This window comes from Melampsora larici-populina, assembly GCF_000204055.1.
Source record: "Melampsora larici-populina 98AG31 unplaced genomic scaffold MELLAscaffold_12, whole genome shotgun sequence".
Lineage (NCBI taxonomy): Eukaryota > Fungi > Basidiomycota > Pucciniomycetes > Pucciniales > Melampsoraceae > Melampsora > Melampsora laricis-populina.
Window position 1 is genome coordinate 577,246 of NW_006768776.1, and position 15,489 is coordinate 592,734.

A 15,489-nucleotide genomic window follows, 5' to 3' on the forward strand; every position below is an offset into this window, starting at 1 on the left:
ATTACCACGCTGGGTTTGTGACTATGGAACACTGAACACATTCACAGTGAAAGACCACTCACCACTACCAAACATTGATGAAGCGGTCAGGATAGTTGGAAAAGGGAAAATCTTTTCAGTTATAGATCAAATCAATTCCTTTTTTCAGACAAAAATGAGAGAAGAAGATGTTCCTTTGACAGCAGTCAAGACTCCCTTTGGACTTTATGAATGGATGGTCATGCCAATGGGTTTGACAAATGGACCGGCAACCCATCAAGCACGCGTGGAAGAGGCATTAGGAGATTTAACTGGTGAGATTTGTGTGGTTTACATTGATGATGTGGTGGTATTTTCAGATTCAGTTGAGGAGCACGAGTTACATGTGAGGGAAATTCTTTGAAGACTGCAAGCCGCAAAATTGTATTGTTCACCATCAAAAAGTAAATTATTTTGTCGCAAGATCAACTTCTTGGGATATGAAATCAGTGCAGGTGGTATTTGCCCAGACGAGCAAAAGGTGGAGAAAGTTACCAAGTGGAAGACACCAGTTTCTCAAAAGCAATTGCTGCGCTTTCTAGGAACAGTACAATTTATGAAGAAATTTGTAGATGGACTGGCACACTACGTTGGAACCTTATTGCCATTGACGAGTACAAAGCGGAAGAGTGAACCCTTTACGCGGGGTGAAGCGGAAGACAAGGCATTTGAGAACATCAAACAAATTATGACAACTTTGACGGTTTTGAAGACGTTGGATTACGAGTCGGAAGACCCAGTCTGGTTGTTCACAGATGCAAGTGGACATGGACTGGGCGCAGCTTTGTTTCAAGGAGCAGAGTGGGACAAATCATCCCCAATTGCTTATGAAAGTAGGACAATGACCCCCGCGGAACGCAACTACCCAGTTCATGAACAAGAACTCTTAGCTGTCATCAATGCACTTCAAAAATGAAAACTACTGCTTCTTGGGTTGAAAATCAATGTTATGTCGGATCATCACTCACTCACTCACTTAATGACACAACACAACCTGAGCCGTCGACAAACGCGATGGCTAGAGACTCTTTCACAATTTGATCTTAATTTCAAGTATCTTAAGGGAGAAGACAACACCGTTGCAGATGCGCTTTCTTGTATTGAGGAGGTGGCCTTGTGTGAGGTCAGACCAACTTTCGACACCGAAACATTAGACATGATTAAAGCGGGGTACGAATTTGATCAGTTCTGTGTACGATTACGTTCAACCCTTCCACTACGACCAGGTACTGAAGTAAAGGAAGGCCTGATTTTTTTGGACAACCGTCTAGTTATTCCAGACACCAACGGGTTGAGGCAAAGGTTGATTGAACAAGTTCATACGTCGTTAGGACATCTCGGTAGTTTGAAAACTCTTCTACAACTCAGGATTGAGTTCTTCTGGCCTAACCTAACTAATGACGTCAAGAACTTTGTAGCACACTGTGATACCTGTCAAAGGACTAAGGCACGAACAACGCTCACCTCAGGCAGGATGCAAACGAACGATGTACCACAGGTACCAATGGAACATATTGCTCTGGACTCCATTGGTCCTTTCCCGAAAGTCAGAAACTACAATATGTTGCTTTCAGTGACTTGCAGACTATTGGGTTTTGTTTGAACCATCCCGGCGTGCCAGACAGATACGGCTGAACGAACGGCGCAAAGATTTTTCACAGCTTGGCTCGCTATCTTTGGAGCACCACAGACTATGATCGGTGACCGGGACAAGCTGTGGACTTCGACGTTTTGGCAAGAACTGCACAAGCTGTTACATATAGATGTTCATTTGACTACGGTGTATCATCCTCAAAGTGATGGCCGCAGCAAGAAATGTAACAAGACTATAGTTCAAATCCTCCGACAGTTGCTCTTGTCAAGGCACGGTAAGTGGCTAGAGTCTCTGCCTTCCGTTGAGTTTGCCATCAACACGGCGGTCACCGTAGCGACAGGCATTTCACCGTTTGAATTCGTCTATGGTAGAAAACCACGTCTTTTCCTGATCAATGCACCAGTCACGACTTCCAATTTGAACGCCTCTTCATGGATCAGCAAGCGTCAAGCCTTGTGGGCAGAGGCACAAGATAGCCTGTGGACCAATCGAATCTCCCAAGCGGTTCATTACAATAACCAACGAAGAGAAGGTGAGACATTGACAGTAGATGATTGGGTCCTTGTGGATAGCAAAGACAGACAGCAAGTCATAGGTGTGCCAGGAAGACCAAAGGCAAAGCTACGGCCACGTTATGATGGACCCTATCAAGTCATTGAATGCTTTAATGATGGACGGAACTTCAAGCTGAAGCTCAACAGCGACAACAATTCACACCCCGTATTTCACATTTTGAAACTCAAGAAATACAAAGGAGATGGTGGAATGGAAGAGCAGGAAGGGACACGCGAGTGACCTAGGTGTCAAAGTAAGTCCCACCTTAATTAGTATGCACCGCCGAAGGCTACCCCCCAAAATTTTTCAAAAACGACTCCTTGGCCACGCCCGTGAGCACCACACGATGTTTGTTCTCCTTTCAAATTTCCAGATACAAACGCGGCACCAAGGAAGTGAAGGTTGAAAGACACAAATTACCTCAAGAAAAATTAAATTACCTCAAGACCAATTTAAATGACCTCAAGATCAAATTTCACAACACTTCAAGACAATTTCATCATCAAGTTTCAATTTTTTTTCTTTTTCAAATTTTGTCTTTTTTTCTTATTTTCAAACATTATGAATTTTTTAGGGGCGAGTTATGCCATTTTTTTTTCTTTTTTCTCTAATTTTTTATTGAAGATGTTAGGACCTTTTTTTTAGGTGGGGAGGGATGTAAGGATGTAGACAAGTATGGCTTTAGACAGGATGGATACGGATTACTTTCACTTAGCCCTGGCTCCACGTTGGGTTCTCTTCTCTTCACGAACCCCGACTGGAGCTAGGTAAGAGTTATCATCTCATTATCACATTTCACTTTAGATTGTTCTGATCATGTTTCTGTTCTCTTCACGAACCCCGACTGGAGCTAGCTGGACCATTGTAATGCTCACACCGGTTCTAGATTAGTTTCAGTGGTTAAGAACCACCGTGAGAGTTCCCTGAGAGCATAGTGAAGGTTTCTTATTCAGAACCTTACACATAAGAGACTGAAATATTGGAGCTTGTCTCCTCCTGTCAAATGACTGGAAATCCATTTGAGTATTTACCTATTACAAGCGCATGCAAATACATATGTGTACCTTTCAAGTTCCTCTTTGGGCTCAGTCCTAAAGGCACTCATGGGAATGTGAGCATCACATTTGCGCTGTGTGCTGAACTGCAATTTGTGGCATTTCCTTGAAGTTCAAGGACTCAGTTTCTCTGTCCTGGACTCAGCTTTTTGCTATGTAAGTATGTCGCCATTGATGAAAGGTTTTGTTTCTGCCGCCTCAATCTTGACCATAACTCAGTTTTGAAGCAGGCTGCTTTGCCGTGTGCTCAGCTTTTTGCTGAGTCTGTCTGCTGGAGGTGAACTTTTTTTGTCTATACCTTTCTGCCTTCTCAACCTAGTCTATCACTCAGTACTGAACGCGGTTGAGGCTTTGGTGTTGGGTGTCAAGTCGCACAGGCCAGCTAAAACTTGAATCAACCTATAATTAGAGAGCAAAGATGAGCTTGATCAGAGGCCTCCAATGCACCACATAGTCTACTAACCTTCTCATCAATTTGCCACCGTAACCAACCGGTTCAACACTTCACCTTTTACTGATCCCCTTCATACCACCAATCTCACCATGACCACGCCAGGCCAAATTGTACCTTCAGATATCCAACAACACAAATATTATGAGAAAGGTCAGATGGTCCCCAACACAATCAAGTATTTGCTCAAGCCCAATGTAGATTATGACGCAAGAGGTACTAAAAAAGAAGACCTTTGAGATATGATGAAGCATTCCAGAATTGACCAAGCAAAATACCCTGCTCGCTGGAAGAAAGACAGGCTCCTCAAAAGTTACAAGGACGAAGTACTTCCCGGCCTTAGGGCCACATGGGTAAGTCTTCTTGGTCTCGGTGTATCCAAGCAAATGTCTTGCAAAAGTAGCCAGTTATTGGCTTATTGCTTTGGTTGAGTCTGGAATGGAGTTGCAAACCAAAGCTTTCAGGGATTTCACGGCTCCGCCTTTCCTACAGTGGTGAGATACTATGTTTTTCGAAGTGAACATCAGGATCACTGAAACTCTAAACATTTTAAACATCTGGACAACCCCATGATCAGTGAGTTCAACCCTGACACGTAAGTTGCAAGGTGTTGGGTGATATGACAAGTTGGAACAATGATGATTTGTCAAAATAAAACAAGCTCAATATATACTCAAACGTTGGTTCCAAGCGAGCCTTGTGGACTTTGAACTCTCAATCACAAACTCTTAATGTTTGTATACAATGGCAGGAGAGAAACCCAAGGGTTGATTGACCCTGGACAATGAAGGTTGTGTTGATCATTTCTGAAAAGATCGAACCGCCAATCTGGGAACCTCTGGGTGCTGATTTTATCCCTCAAAGGGGTGTTTATACTTGTACAGCATGCGCCGAGTCCAGAAATCAATCAAAATACAATCACTTTTTGTTCAGACCTCTCTGTGTGAGCATGTTGATGTGCTACACAAATACAGACATGGTGACATTAGGCTCAAGGAATGTAACCCCAATCCCAACTGGGCCTTGTGAAAGGGGAACATTGGCTCCCATACAGAGAATTGTGCATCTCTTGTGCCATGGTTTTGTTGTTGGAACCAGAGTTGGTTGTCTGAGAAAGGAAGTGCATGCGGAAGACACGGTCAGTGTGCAAGTACAATAAGAATGAACCAAATAAAATCAAGTACATAGATGAGAGTACTTATCTTATCTACTAAACCGTGTTTAACAAATATGTTGACAATTGGTTTGGCCAGCCATTTGCCCTTGTGCTCCCACACAACAAGCTTGAGGGTCAGATGGGGACCTAAAAATTGCCACCGATTGTTGATGTACGTCACCCCGGCACCAATGAAGGTGTGTTGGTTCCCCTTTGTGGTTGGTCCACATGTCTTGTTGGAGGCTGATCTAACTGGTCAGGCCCTATGTGTGAAGGTATCAACATAGCGGTCAGATAATGGAGAAGACTAAGAATGAACTTTGGACCATACCTTGAGTTCCTCAAAAACTACCTTCTTCATTGACAGATTCTAACATTTGGCTTCATTGACAGATTCTAACATTTGGCTTCATTTGCAGCTCATTTTTGACCATACAATCAAACTTTGGGTCAAAGGTAAGCTACAGCCATTTGGAGCCATGGGTCGGTCATTTGATTCCAGGGTAGAGCATGTGAGCTCAACCACAAGCACATCATCTGATTAAAGATCAGATTGTCAAACTTTGATTTCAAGCCTACAACTGCAAATGAGGAAATTGATCCTGGGTTGTTTTTGTTGGTGGATTGGGATTCTTTGGCCTTGGCAACCAAAAGTGGAACTCAAAGCCCTGCTGCTTTAGCTTGGTTACAACCGGGACATCCTACCTTAGAGCGACCATTAGTGGTATATCCATTGCAATGAGTCTTCAAATTGGATGTGTAGTTGGTTTGGCTGACTCAAACAACTACTGGTTTTTTGGGATTTGTAGTGCACCATGAGCATGGATATGACAAGCAAGGCAATGTGACATCCTACATTGATTGATATAAAAAGGGGTAGGATTTCTTTCTGGCCGAATGACTTTGAAAAGTTGAGAACCAAACTCACATCCCCTTTTTTGTGGAACGGTTCTCCAAAGTACTTGATGAGTGATTTGTGCTCATCCTGTTCCAACAGAGTTCGCTGACCTTGAATTTTGACTTTTGCATTTTCTTTGTCCAAATTGGCGACAAGAGTTGCACAAATGACCAACGACAAGCTGGTTGGGAGTATCTATTATGTTATCCAAATCAAGAAAAACAAAACAATGTTATTCATATAAGGACTAACAGTACAAGATTTGAGATTCAATGAAAGGATGAAGAGACATATGTCTTTGCCTGTGAATGTGCTGCTACTTGAATGGGCCTTCTTGTTCTTTTTGTTCTTGTGAACTGACTTTCCCTTCTTCTTTGACATTCTTAAATATTCATCTTTGGTTGGATGTGGTTCATTTGATTTGGATTTGTCTTCATCAGCCAATTCAATCACTGTGACAGAGGATGCCCGCTTACGCTTCAAAGGCCCGGGGCTGGGTTGAACTGACACATCAGAAAGTCGCCTTTGAGAATCGTGGCTTGGTGTAAACATGCTGGGATTGGAGGGGGGTTGTTGCGGACGTTGAGGCCGACCAACTGAAGACATCTGGTTGAAAGGTGAGGCAGTGGATTTCCAAGATTGTGATGGCATCTTGATAATGGATAGAGGTACTTTGATCTTGAATAAAAGGAAGTCTACAAATTGGATAGAGCTTGTATTTGTAGAAGTGTGTCAAATGGAGATTGGGATTGGGTGATCAAAAGTGATAACTATCAGAAGAAACTTATTATTATTATTAGTCAATGGAGGATAAAGATTTATTATTTGAAAACAATATATTATTGAATTGAGGTTGAGAAGAAAAGAAAAGTTGAACACATGAAGTGGTGTGAGGAATTAGGGAATGGATTGGAGAGCTGGATCGGCTTCAATGTGAGAGCCTGAACCCCCTTTTGAGAGTGAAAGGGGGTCCTTTCAATTCATCTTGAAACTGATTAGGGTGGTTGAGTCGGTATGATTGGCCAATGTGGGTGTCAGAGTTGTCATCTTGGGAGGGATATTGAGATTGGGGTGAAGTCAAGGGGAGAGGGGTTGGATTGTGTTGGTGTGGATTCTCAAAGGTCTATCTCCTTTATAAGGTGTGGGCTTGCATGTTACCCGCTGACCTGCTTTGGAGTGGGTGAGCGGGTTGGAGCGCAGTTTCATAAAATGAAAGACTTCTGCAATTATGACAATGTCCCTTGGGGTTATTCCAGCACCACCACCAGAAAACAACTAAAAGCTTTCTAACCCACCCCAATATGACAATGAAACATCCCTGAATGAATTGATTATATTGGAAGTGCTGTGTTTCCCACTACAGAGTTCACAACCAGTGATACAGCAGGTTCACTAGAAAAAGGAAAATTATGACTAGATTTTTTGGTTGATCAGATATAGGTTCCACAGCAGGATGACAAGATTTGATGAGCTAACTTGTGAGCAAGTTAAACAGAAGTAAAACTACTTTACTGGAGGAAAGCTACAGGGTCATGTTCAGGCGCTTGAGCTCCACATGATCCAGATACACACCCTTCGATCTCTGGGAGGTCGGATTCCCTAACTGATGTTGGCTACTAGGAGATGATTCTAGTGATTTGCCACTGGTGACTGCCACCTGGTGGCAGCATCTTCATTCATAATCTTGTAAGGATTAGGTGTAGATATGTCAAAATACTTCTGGCTTTTCTAGATGGTCAAGAAAACCAAACATCAAGTGAGAATTTGCTCAACCCAACCAAATCAGGACTGGTGGTAGTGATTACTCCACTTTTGTGGTTGGTAACTGTTTATGTGTTTACAATGTATTTTTACATATATTCTAAGGTCAATTATGCAGACACACAGCTAAACAGTATGCGCACAACAAAGAATAAAGTCAAGCTAGAATTGCATACTGAATCCTACCGGAATTGACTATTCTTCCTGATCACTTATTGATATTGATGAACTTGACTAAATAAAAGGAACCAGATGTTGGAAGAGTAGTTCAGAGACATAAACCTTCACCTTTTAATTGGAAGAAGAGCTTTGTGGAAGAACTGACGGCTGGGAAACTGATGTGACCATCAATGATGATCACATCCATAGGGAATATGTCATAAATGCACCCCGCTGCAAAGTTCAGGCTCCTCACCACCCAATATGAAATCATTGTAGAGAGCCACTAGCATTGGCCAACTGACTGCTACATTGATTTGTTGTAAATATTTTTGGATGGCATCCCAATCCTTCCTTGAAATATCTTCCAACGGAAGTCTGCGTGGTTGTCAGAGATCACTTCGTGTTGTGAAGTTTTCTGGGCTTGAGGATGCTTTACCTTTTAAATGTGATTGAAGCTTGACTAGCGCACTTTTGTTGAATCCGTGAGAGATAGTTTGTTTACACTTCTTTTGAGGCCCTTGCGGAGCTCCTCAACCTTTCAATTCAACTTTGGTAGACGGTGGCGAGTTCCTAGATTTTCAGTTGATGATGTAGGTGTACTTTCACAGGGACCGGCGGCAGTGTTGGCACCTGATGGAGACGTGATATTGGAAGACTCAGTCATCACAACATTGCATTCCGAGATTTTTTGGGCAAGGGTGAAGTTCCAGCAAGAATCATGGTAGAATGCAAGTCAAGACCAATGGATACAAAGAAATGATTGACCATAGGTGCAGCATTGGTGCGTTAATAATTGACCACCTCATGCTTTTTTACCTTTTTTGCAAAATGTGAGTGATCAACCTCCAAAACATCCATTGACTCTTAAAGCTTTCCCATACTACGTGTGATTTTTGTGTAACCTATGTCCTTATCCAATGCTATGAGAAAACGTAGACGTGTACATGACATTTTCTCCTTGATTTTGATCCATAATGGATAGTCGGAGGTGCCAAATGCTTGATTACCAGCCATGTTGGATCTTATCAGCTATGGTATAGGTTTGGAATGATATGAGCTGAATTCGAGATGATTGGTGTGGATTTTATGGCTAACAGTTTGATGGATGATAAGATTGAGTTTATAAATTCTGACAGGAAAAATTTGGAGTCAGCTATTCATCATAGAAAGGGTCATCTTGCAATTTACGGATGAAATTTACTTACACAAAGACTTCAAGGTAGCCTCAGAATTTGAGGACACAGCAGAGTTGGTGGAACTACACAGTTGAGTGAAAACTCAGCACGGTGAATTCTTCCTATGATGAGCAAGTCATGTACAACAAAAGGAACCTCGGATCCAACTTCCCTGACTTGTTTGACCACCTTGATGAGCACACAGACAATATCATTCTTTATCATTTTAGGTCAATTGAGACTTGCCTTTTGTAGTGAAAGGAAGATTTGATTGCAAAAGCTCAATGTAGCATTTGATTTCAACTCTCTTCAAAGTGTAGTCAAAATCCAGTGTGGGTATCTCAGATAAAAACAACATATTATCTTTTTGAAGATGTAAAGCCAAATTAAGAACGATGAAAAAGTCTCCAGTAAGCTTTCTCATTGAATAAATTGACTATAAAGATATCCACATCTCCCATATCAAATGCGGCTCGCCCAGGTGGTAGCCAATCAGTCAACTGCTTTTGGAATCCATTGATATCCAATGGAGTCTGAGGGTTCAATGGATATTTATGAGTTGAGTTATAAAAACAGTCATGGCTGAGGCTTCATGATCTGTGACAACCAATGACGGATCAAGATACATATTAAGACAGCAGATGAATGTGCCAGTTTATTCCAAGAAAGCTCAATCTTGACTCTGGACATGAATCACATACAACTGACAAGCCTTGAGTGGAACATATATCAACATTTGAAATCTATTTCAACCCTTTTTCTGCAAGAGAATCACACTTCTGTAAACTTCTCCATGCACAAGCACCTTCAATCCTATTGGATCCTAACCGTGCTTCAGGATATTCCATATCAGCCACAGCTAAACCTCCTAAAGTCAAAACCAATAATAAATCAATTGATCATTATATACTAGATAGCAATCAATTTCACCAAGCAAAACAGATGTTGCATGTGTTGGTTGTGAGCACTAGCCGAGATATTCATCTGAACTATCCTTACAATATCCTTGGCTTTCAAAATCTGAGCATGTTCATTTCTCAGTCTTGGAGGATCGTCTTAATTATTTGCTGTAATCAAATGATCTCATGGCTTGCAAGAATTGAAACTGTTAGAGTCACATGAGAAAGAACACCAAAAGACTCCCAAGTAGATAGACGATTTTCATTTAAGGCTATGTGACTATCTTTATCTTAAGCAAGGCACAATGGAAAACCAAGTTGACTTTGAGAGTAGATCTATGGCTACTTACCTTTGATGATGTGCCACCTAGCCCAGAAGAGGCTTAGCCAAGTTGCGTTATGTAAATCAATTGAATATCATTGATAAAAAATAAGATAGATCTTTTTTTGAAGTTATCCATTGTAATTGCAAGAGATTACTATTCAACAAGAGAGATTGAGATAATAATTCATAGTTTCTTAGCTTTTGTTTTTTATGATGACCATTCTCCTCTCACCGAGTAGAGAGCCAACCTTCCAATGAGTATGAGGTACCTTATTACTCATTTCGGACCTCTTATCCTTGTCTCCTGCTCATAAGACTTAATCTTTGCTTGAACAAACACTAACCAATCCTCTTCCTTCATGTCCTCCTTCTCTTTTTCTAACATTGCTATCTTTTTCCCCACCAATTCAGAAATCTGGCAGGAAGAGCCAAATCACATAAGTGTGTTATTGACATGTCTCATTTTCTCACATTTTGCATTAAATGCCTTTGAAGAGGTAGATTGGTGTTTTACCTGTGTAGTTCAGAAAACAAATCAGCTATACTTGATAACTAGAGCTCAGGCAAGGTGCAAAATTGATAAGTAGAAAGTGGAGCCTTATGGTCCAAATAGCTGGAGGCTCAAGTCAGGATCAGAAAAACCAAGGCATAAGATAGGAAACACAATAGGCAGATATGCACGATGCTCAACTCATCAAATTATTGTGTGTCAAGCCAGAGACTGTGCAACAACTATTAAATGTTCAATACAAATCAAATCATATTTAAAGGTGTTGTGACATTATACTCAATTCACACTGAGATGGGGTTTCCAAAATTATGTTTAAGGACTTGTGCAGCATAAAGTATAGAAGTTTCAAAACACCTCAGTCTCTTTTTTATTTTCAAACAATTTCTAATCTTTTCTAAATCTTCCGAGTTTGGTAAGTATGAGTTATTATCTTGAATTCAATTAGGTTCGTGTTCTAGTGAACCTGAATCAATAAATTCTTGTGGTGGGTTTTTGTTTCAGGTACATCTGTTGTTAAAAATATATTCAATGAGCCAACATTAACGTTTGAAAAAAGTCAATCATCTGCATTGATGACTTTTGAATGCCTATAAAGTTTGAAAACAATTTTGAGAATGATCCACTACAAGAAACATAACATTTTCTGGGCAGAAAATTTAATTATTTGTATACAAAAATCTGGAAAGGTCAGAAACAGAGCAAAAAATATCAAAAAATATGCATCCTGTTCCTTGGTTTGAGATCTCCAATCTGCATATTTTTCCCTATTTTTAGGGTTCATATTGGTGAGTGTACTAGCAATAAACCCTCATAATTATCAGATTACCACCTGTAACAGATGATGAAATTTGGCTGATCAGTGCTGAGAGAAAGTTTTGATTACTATAAAACCCCATAACTTTGACGATTCTGGCTCAAAACACTCGATTCTAGGTGCATTGGAAAGCTGAATTCCTGAACTACAACTTTCATTTTGACACAAAATGTGTAATCCCAATGACTGACATTACATTTGATGATATGTGAAATGAGACTTCATCGGGGATATCTTTCTTGGCAGTCCTGCCACATATTTGCTTCATTTATAAAATATCTTCAGGCAAATACCAGCTTGCCGATGCACTCAAAATCAAGTGTTTTGAGCCATAATTGACAAAGTTATGGGGTGTTGTAGTGATCAAAATTTTTTCTCAGCACTGATCAGCCAAATTCCAGCATCTGTTACAGGTGGTAATCTGATAATTATGAGGGTTTATTGTTAGTACACTCACCAATATGAACCCTAAAAATATGGAAAAATATGCAGATTGGAGATCTCAAACCAAGGAACAGGATGCATATTTTTTCATATTTTTTGCTCTGTTTCTGACCTTTCCAGATTTCCGTATACAAATAATTTAATTTTCTGCCCAGAAAATGTTATGTTTCTTGTAGTGATCCTGAATATTCATCAGCTTCTTCCAAGACCAATTACTTTCAAATATAAACCAAAACCCCAAAAAAATTATCATCTTTTTTTTCAAGAAAAAAAATATAGGTTGACGCATGAAGATGGAAAAGGACAGAAAAAACTCAAAACAGGTCAATTGGATGAATTGAATCTAATTTCTTTCTCAAATCTCCCAATGCTAATTCCATTTCCAAACACTATATTTCTTACATCTTCAAAATGTTTAGGATTGTATTGTGCTCACATTTATCTCAGAAAGTGTTCTGCACAAATTTTTCACATATCATGTAATCTTGATTTGATGAACCAAATTGCACATAAAAACATCTCATACACGCTGAAGATATAAGAGATATAGTGTTTAGAGCTCCCCCTGGTTAATAAAAATAGATTTTAGACCTAGCATCATTACACCATTTCTCCATACAACTGCTCCATCATCTTCATTCCAGGCACAAATACCCAAAAAAAGTGTGTCAAACCAATATTTTCCAAATAAAAACATTCCAAACCCCCTGAAGATGCTGGAAATATGGTATCTGAAGCCCCACCCAAATTATAAAATTGAAATTCAGACCCAGTCCTATATTGCCACTCTTTTGTCTCACTACTCTACCACCTTCAAATCTGCGCTCAAACCCTCATGTGCTCCCTCTCCGCCATAAGACAACACAAACCTGCGGAAGGTTTGTGCCTATGAAGTCGGCCTTTTAGTGATGAATTCTTCTGTAAGTGGTGCACATTGTGTCTCTATTCAACCTTCCTGTAGCTCACCTTTTTCACCTTTGTATTTGTACTCAAAATCTCAAGGATACCCCTGTTTGACGCCCTCAAGCCTTGAAGAGCTCAAAAATTTGTGATGATGAATGTCACACTTCATTGCAAGCAGCACATTGGTTTTTTAATCTCATGAATCTCAGTACACCCATTCCCCTGACTCTCACTCCTTCACCCATTATTTGAACCCCCACATTACCACTTCTGTATGTATTTCTCCCTGATAACTTTCATTTACATCAGCGCAAACAAAGTTGTTACAAGGCAGAGTAAGCTCTTAATTACTTCAATCTCTGACCCTTCAATCATTTGGGTGTTGTGCATTATAGATAAAATAGCAATGATAGACCTGATAAAAAACATGCCAAAAATTACAATGGAAGTTCAAAACAATCAAAGACAATACTAACACATCTGGTTAAGTTAGGTCATCACTTGTTCATACTTGAAAGATGAATCATGCAAGAAGATCCCTCTCCACATTTGTATCTCAGATGAAGTTTGATTAGTTGATTGATCAAAATTTTCTGGATTCATTTTGTGTTGTTAATGCTAGATGGTGAAGTGTTGATTGATGAGTTGGTCAAGTCTTACAGTCCAACACCCCGTGACAGTTGTGGTAATGTCTAGAGTCGGACCCAATCCTACTACATCACAGTTCACTTGATCCCACTTCACTCTTTTATCAACTTCAACTTCAATCACTGCAAACCACTTTAACTCAACATGGAATCTCTAACTGAAGTCAATCCTAACATATCAGATAACCCAGACCATCTAAATTCAATGTGCCCTGGAATAGTAAGTCAATGAAACCCATACCCAAACCCAAACCCAACTCATGATTCTCATTGTTTCCAATCATCTTTTCAATCAATCGGGTAACATAAGATCAAAAATCAATCAGTTTCATCAAATCAAGTAAGAAACCCATCCCAATCTCATCTCCCATTCCAAATCCAAACCCTTCTAATCCCTGATTTGATTGTTTTATAAAAGTGACTTCAACAATCTAGGTTTAACAAATCATCTTGGTTTTCTTGTTTACCTGATCACTTTTTTTTTACTTTAGTCTTTAATTTGGTTTTCAACTTTGATTGTCGTTAAATCAAAATCTTCATCATCTTCAAATCAATCATTAACAATGGCTTTGATCACATATTCTACTTGAGATAATCTTCCTTCTGGCCAAAATTACGGGATACAAGGTGGAATCTGGGCACATGCCCGGCGCCGTGCCCAGACTTTTGCCCAGTAAAGCAATATTTACTGCAAAAATAATTCCAGGCATGAAGCTAGGCACGTGCCTGGATTCTACTTTGTATCCCACAAATGTTACACTCCTTGATCAAATTACCGAAACAAGAAATCACAACAAAAGAACAAAATCTGCCCAAGTCAATGAAATATCCAAAATAATTGGTTTTGATTTGATTTGATGGATATCTTTAAAAAAGAAAACATCCAAGACCCAAAAGTAAGTAATCAAACAAACATTGTTTTTATTTGAGAAACAGTTCAGTACCAGGCTTTGCTTTCAAAGTTTCCAGGGAGCCAGAGAGGATGAAAGACTGCTTCAAGATGTGAGTACAGATGAATGGGGAGGAGAAAATTTTACAAATATGGGATTGAATTACATAGATGTAATTTGGAAAACATAGTACACTGGGTTGTGATGGGCCAGGAATAGGATGATGACTTGAAAAGGAATGTGGAAATATGAATTGTGTTAAAAGCATAACCAAAAGCAGCTTGAATACAGGTTGAGAGTAGTCAATGAAGTATGAGTAGCATTCATACTACACAAAGTTGATTCTGGAACTTTTCCACAACATCTCCAGAACATTTTTCAGAAAGCCAGAATGCTTCTGCACCCTGAGCAAAAGGGCATTCAAACATGTACTGTTTTTCACAAGTCCAGGAGTCCAGAACACAGTCAAATCTGTGTTCTGGGGCAGTTCTGGAAAATTTGTGGGAAAGTTCCAGAATCAACTTTGTGTAGGACAATTCTAATAGCAGTTGACTATTAGATATCAGTGGGAGGATATCCAAATGCAATCAGTGAGAAAAGAAACCGACATTGAAGAGTTGGAGGAAGGCAAGGCAAGAAGTCAAATATCCAAAGGGAGGGGTTCAGCAGAGCAAATGGGTCCCACACCTCTCAACAGCAAACCAAGAAGCTGTCTTTACAACCATTGGTGGCTGAAACAGTAGGGGTGTCATTCCAGATGTACGTTTGTAGCCTGCGGCTTTCAAGCAGAATCTCAGCACTTATGTGTCTAGCCCTAAAGGGAGGCATAAGTGATTATTGAGATTTTGCTTGAAGAGTGGGGTGTTTACAAAGTTACATTTATGTAATTCAATCATGGGAGGGTGCAGAGGCTGATTCCAGTATCCCACACCATCTCAACAACTCTATCATATCCTGCAAAGTCTACCTTGATCCCAAAATCTCTCAGAACAAAGCAAGCCGCTAAAGCATTACCCCTCAGCTTAGATCCTACAATTTGGTAGGGTTCTCCTGTAGCCCTGTCAATGAGTGAGAACATTCCATAAGAGTACCTAGTGTGATCATGATCACCTGTGTGATCACTGTTCCTGAGCCTGTCACAGGTAACTACACAATTTGAAGCAAATACTTGACCGTTTTGGCTATCATGCCTGTTTACGTTGTGAAACCCAGGAATATTCAAAACTTTAGC

General features: G+C 40.1%; 1 protein-coding gene across 1 annotated transcript; it reads right to left on the bottom strand.

Moving 5' to 3' along the window:
- Positions 1–5,753: 5,753 nt before the first annotated feature.
- MELLADRAFT_105118 (uncharacterized protein) lies at positions 5,754–6,378 on the bottom strand (the record flags this gene model as incomplete). The annotated part of the gene is made up of 2 exons (XM_007408494.1): positions 5,754–5,922; positions 6,089–6,378. The coding sequence occupies 2 exons, from the start codon at positions 6,376–6,378 to the stop codon at positions 5,754–5,756; spliced, it is 459 nt and encodes a 152-aa protein (XP_007408556.1).
- Positions 6,379–15,489: the final 9,111 nt, after the last annotated feature.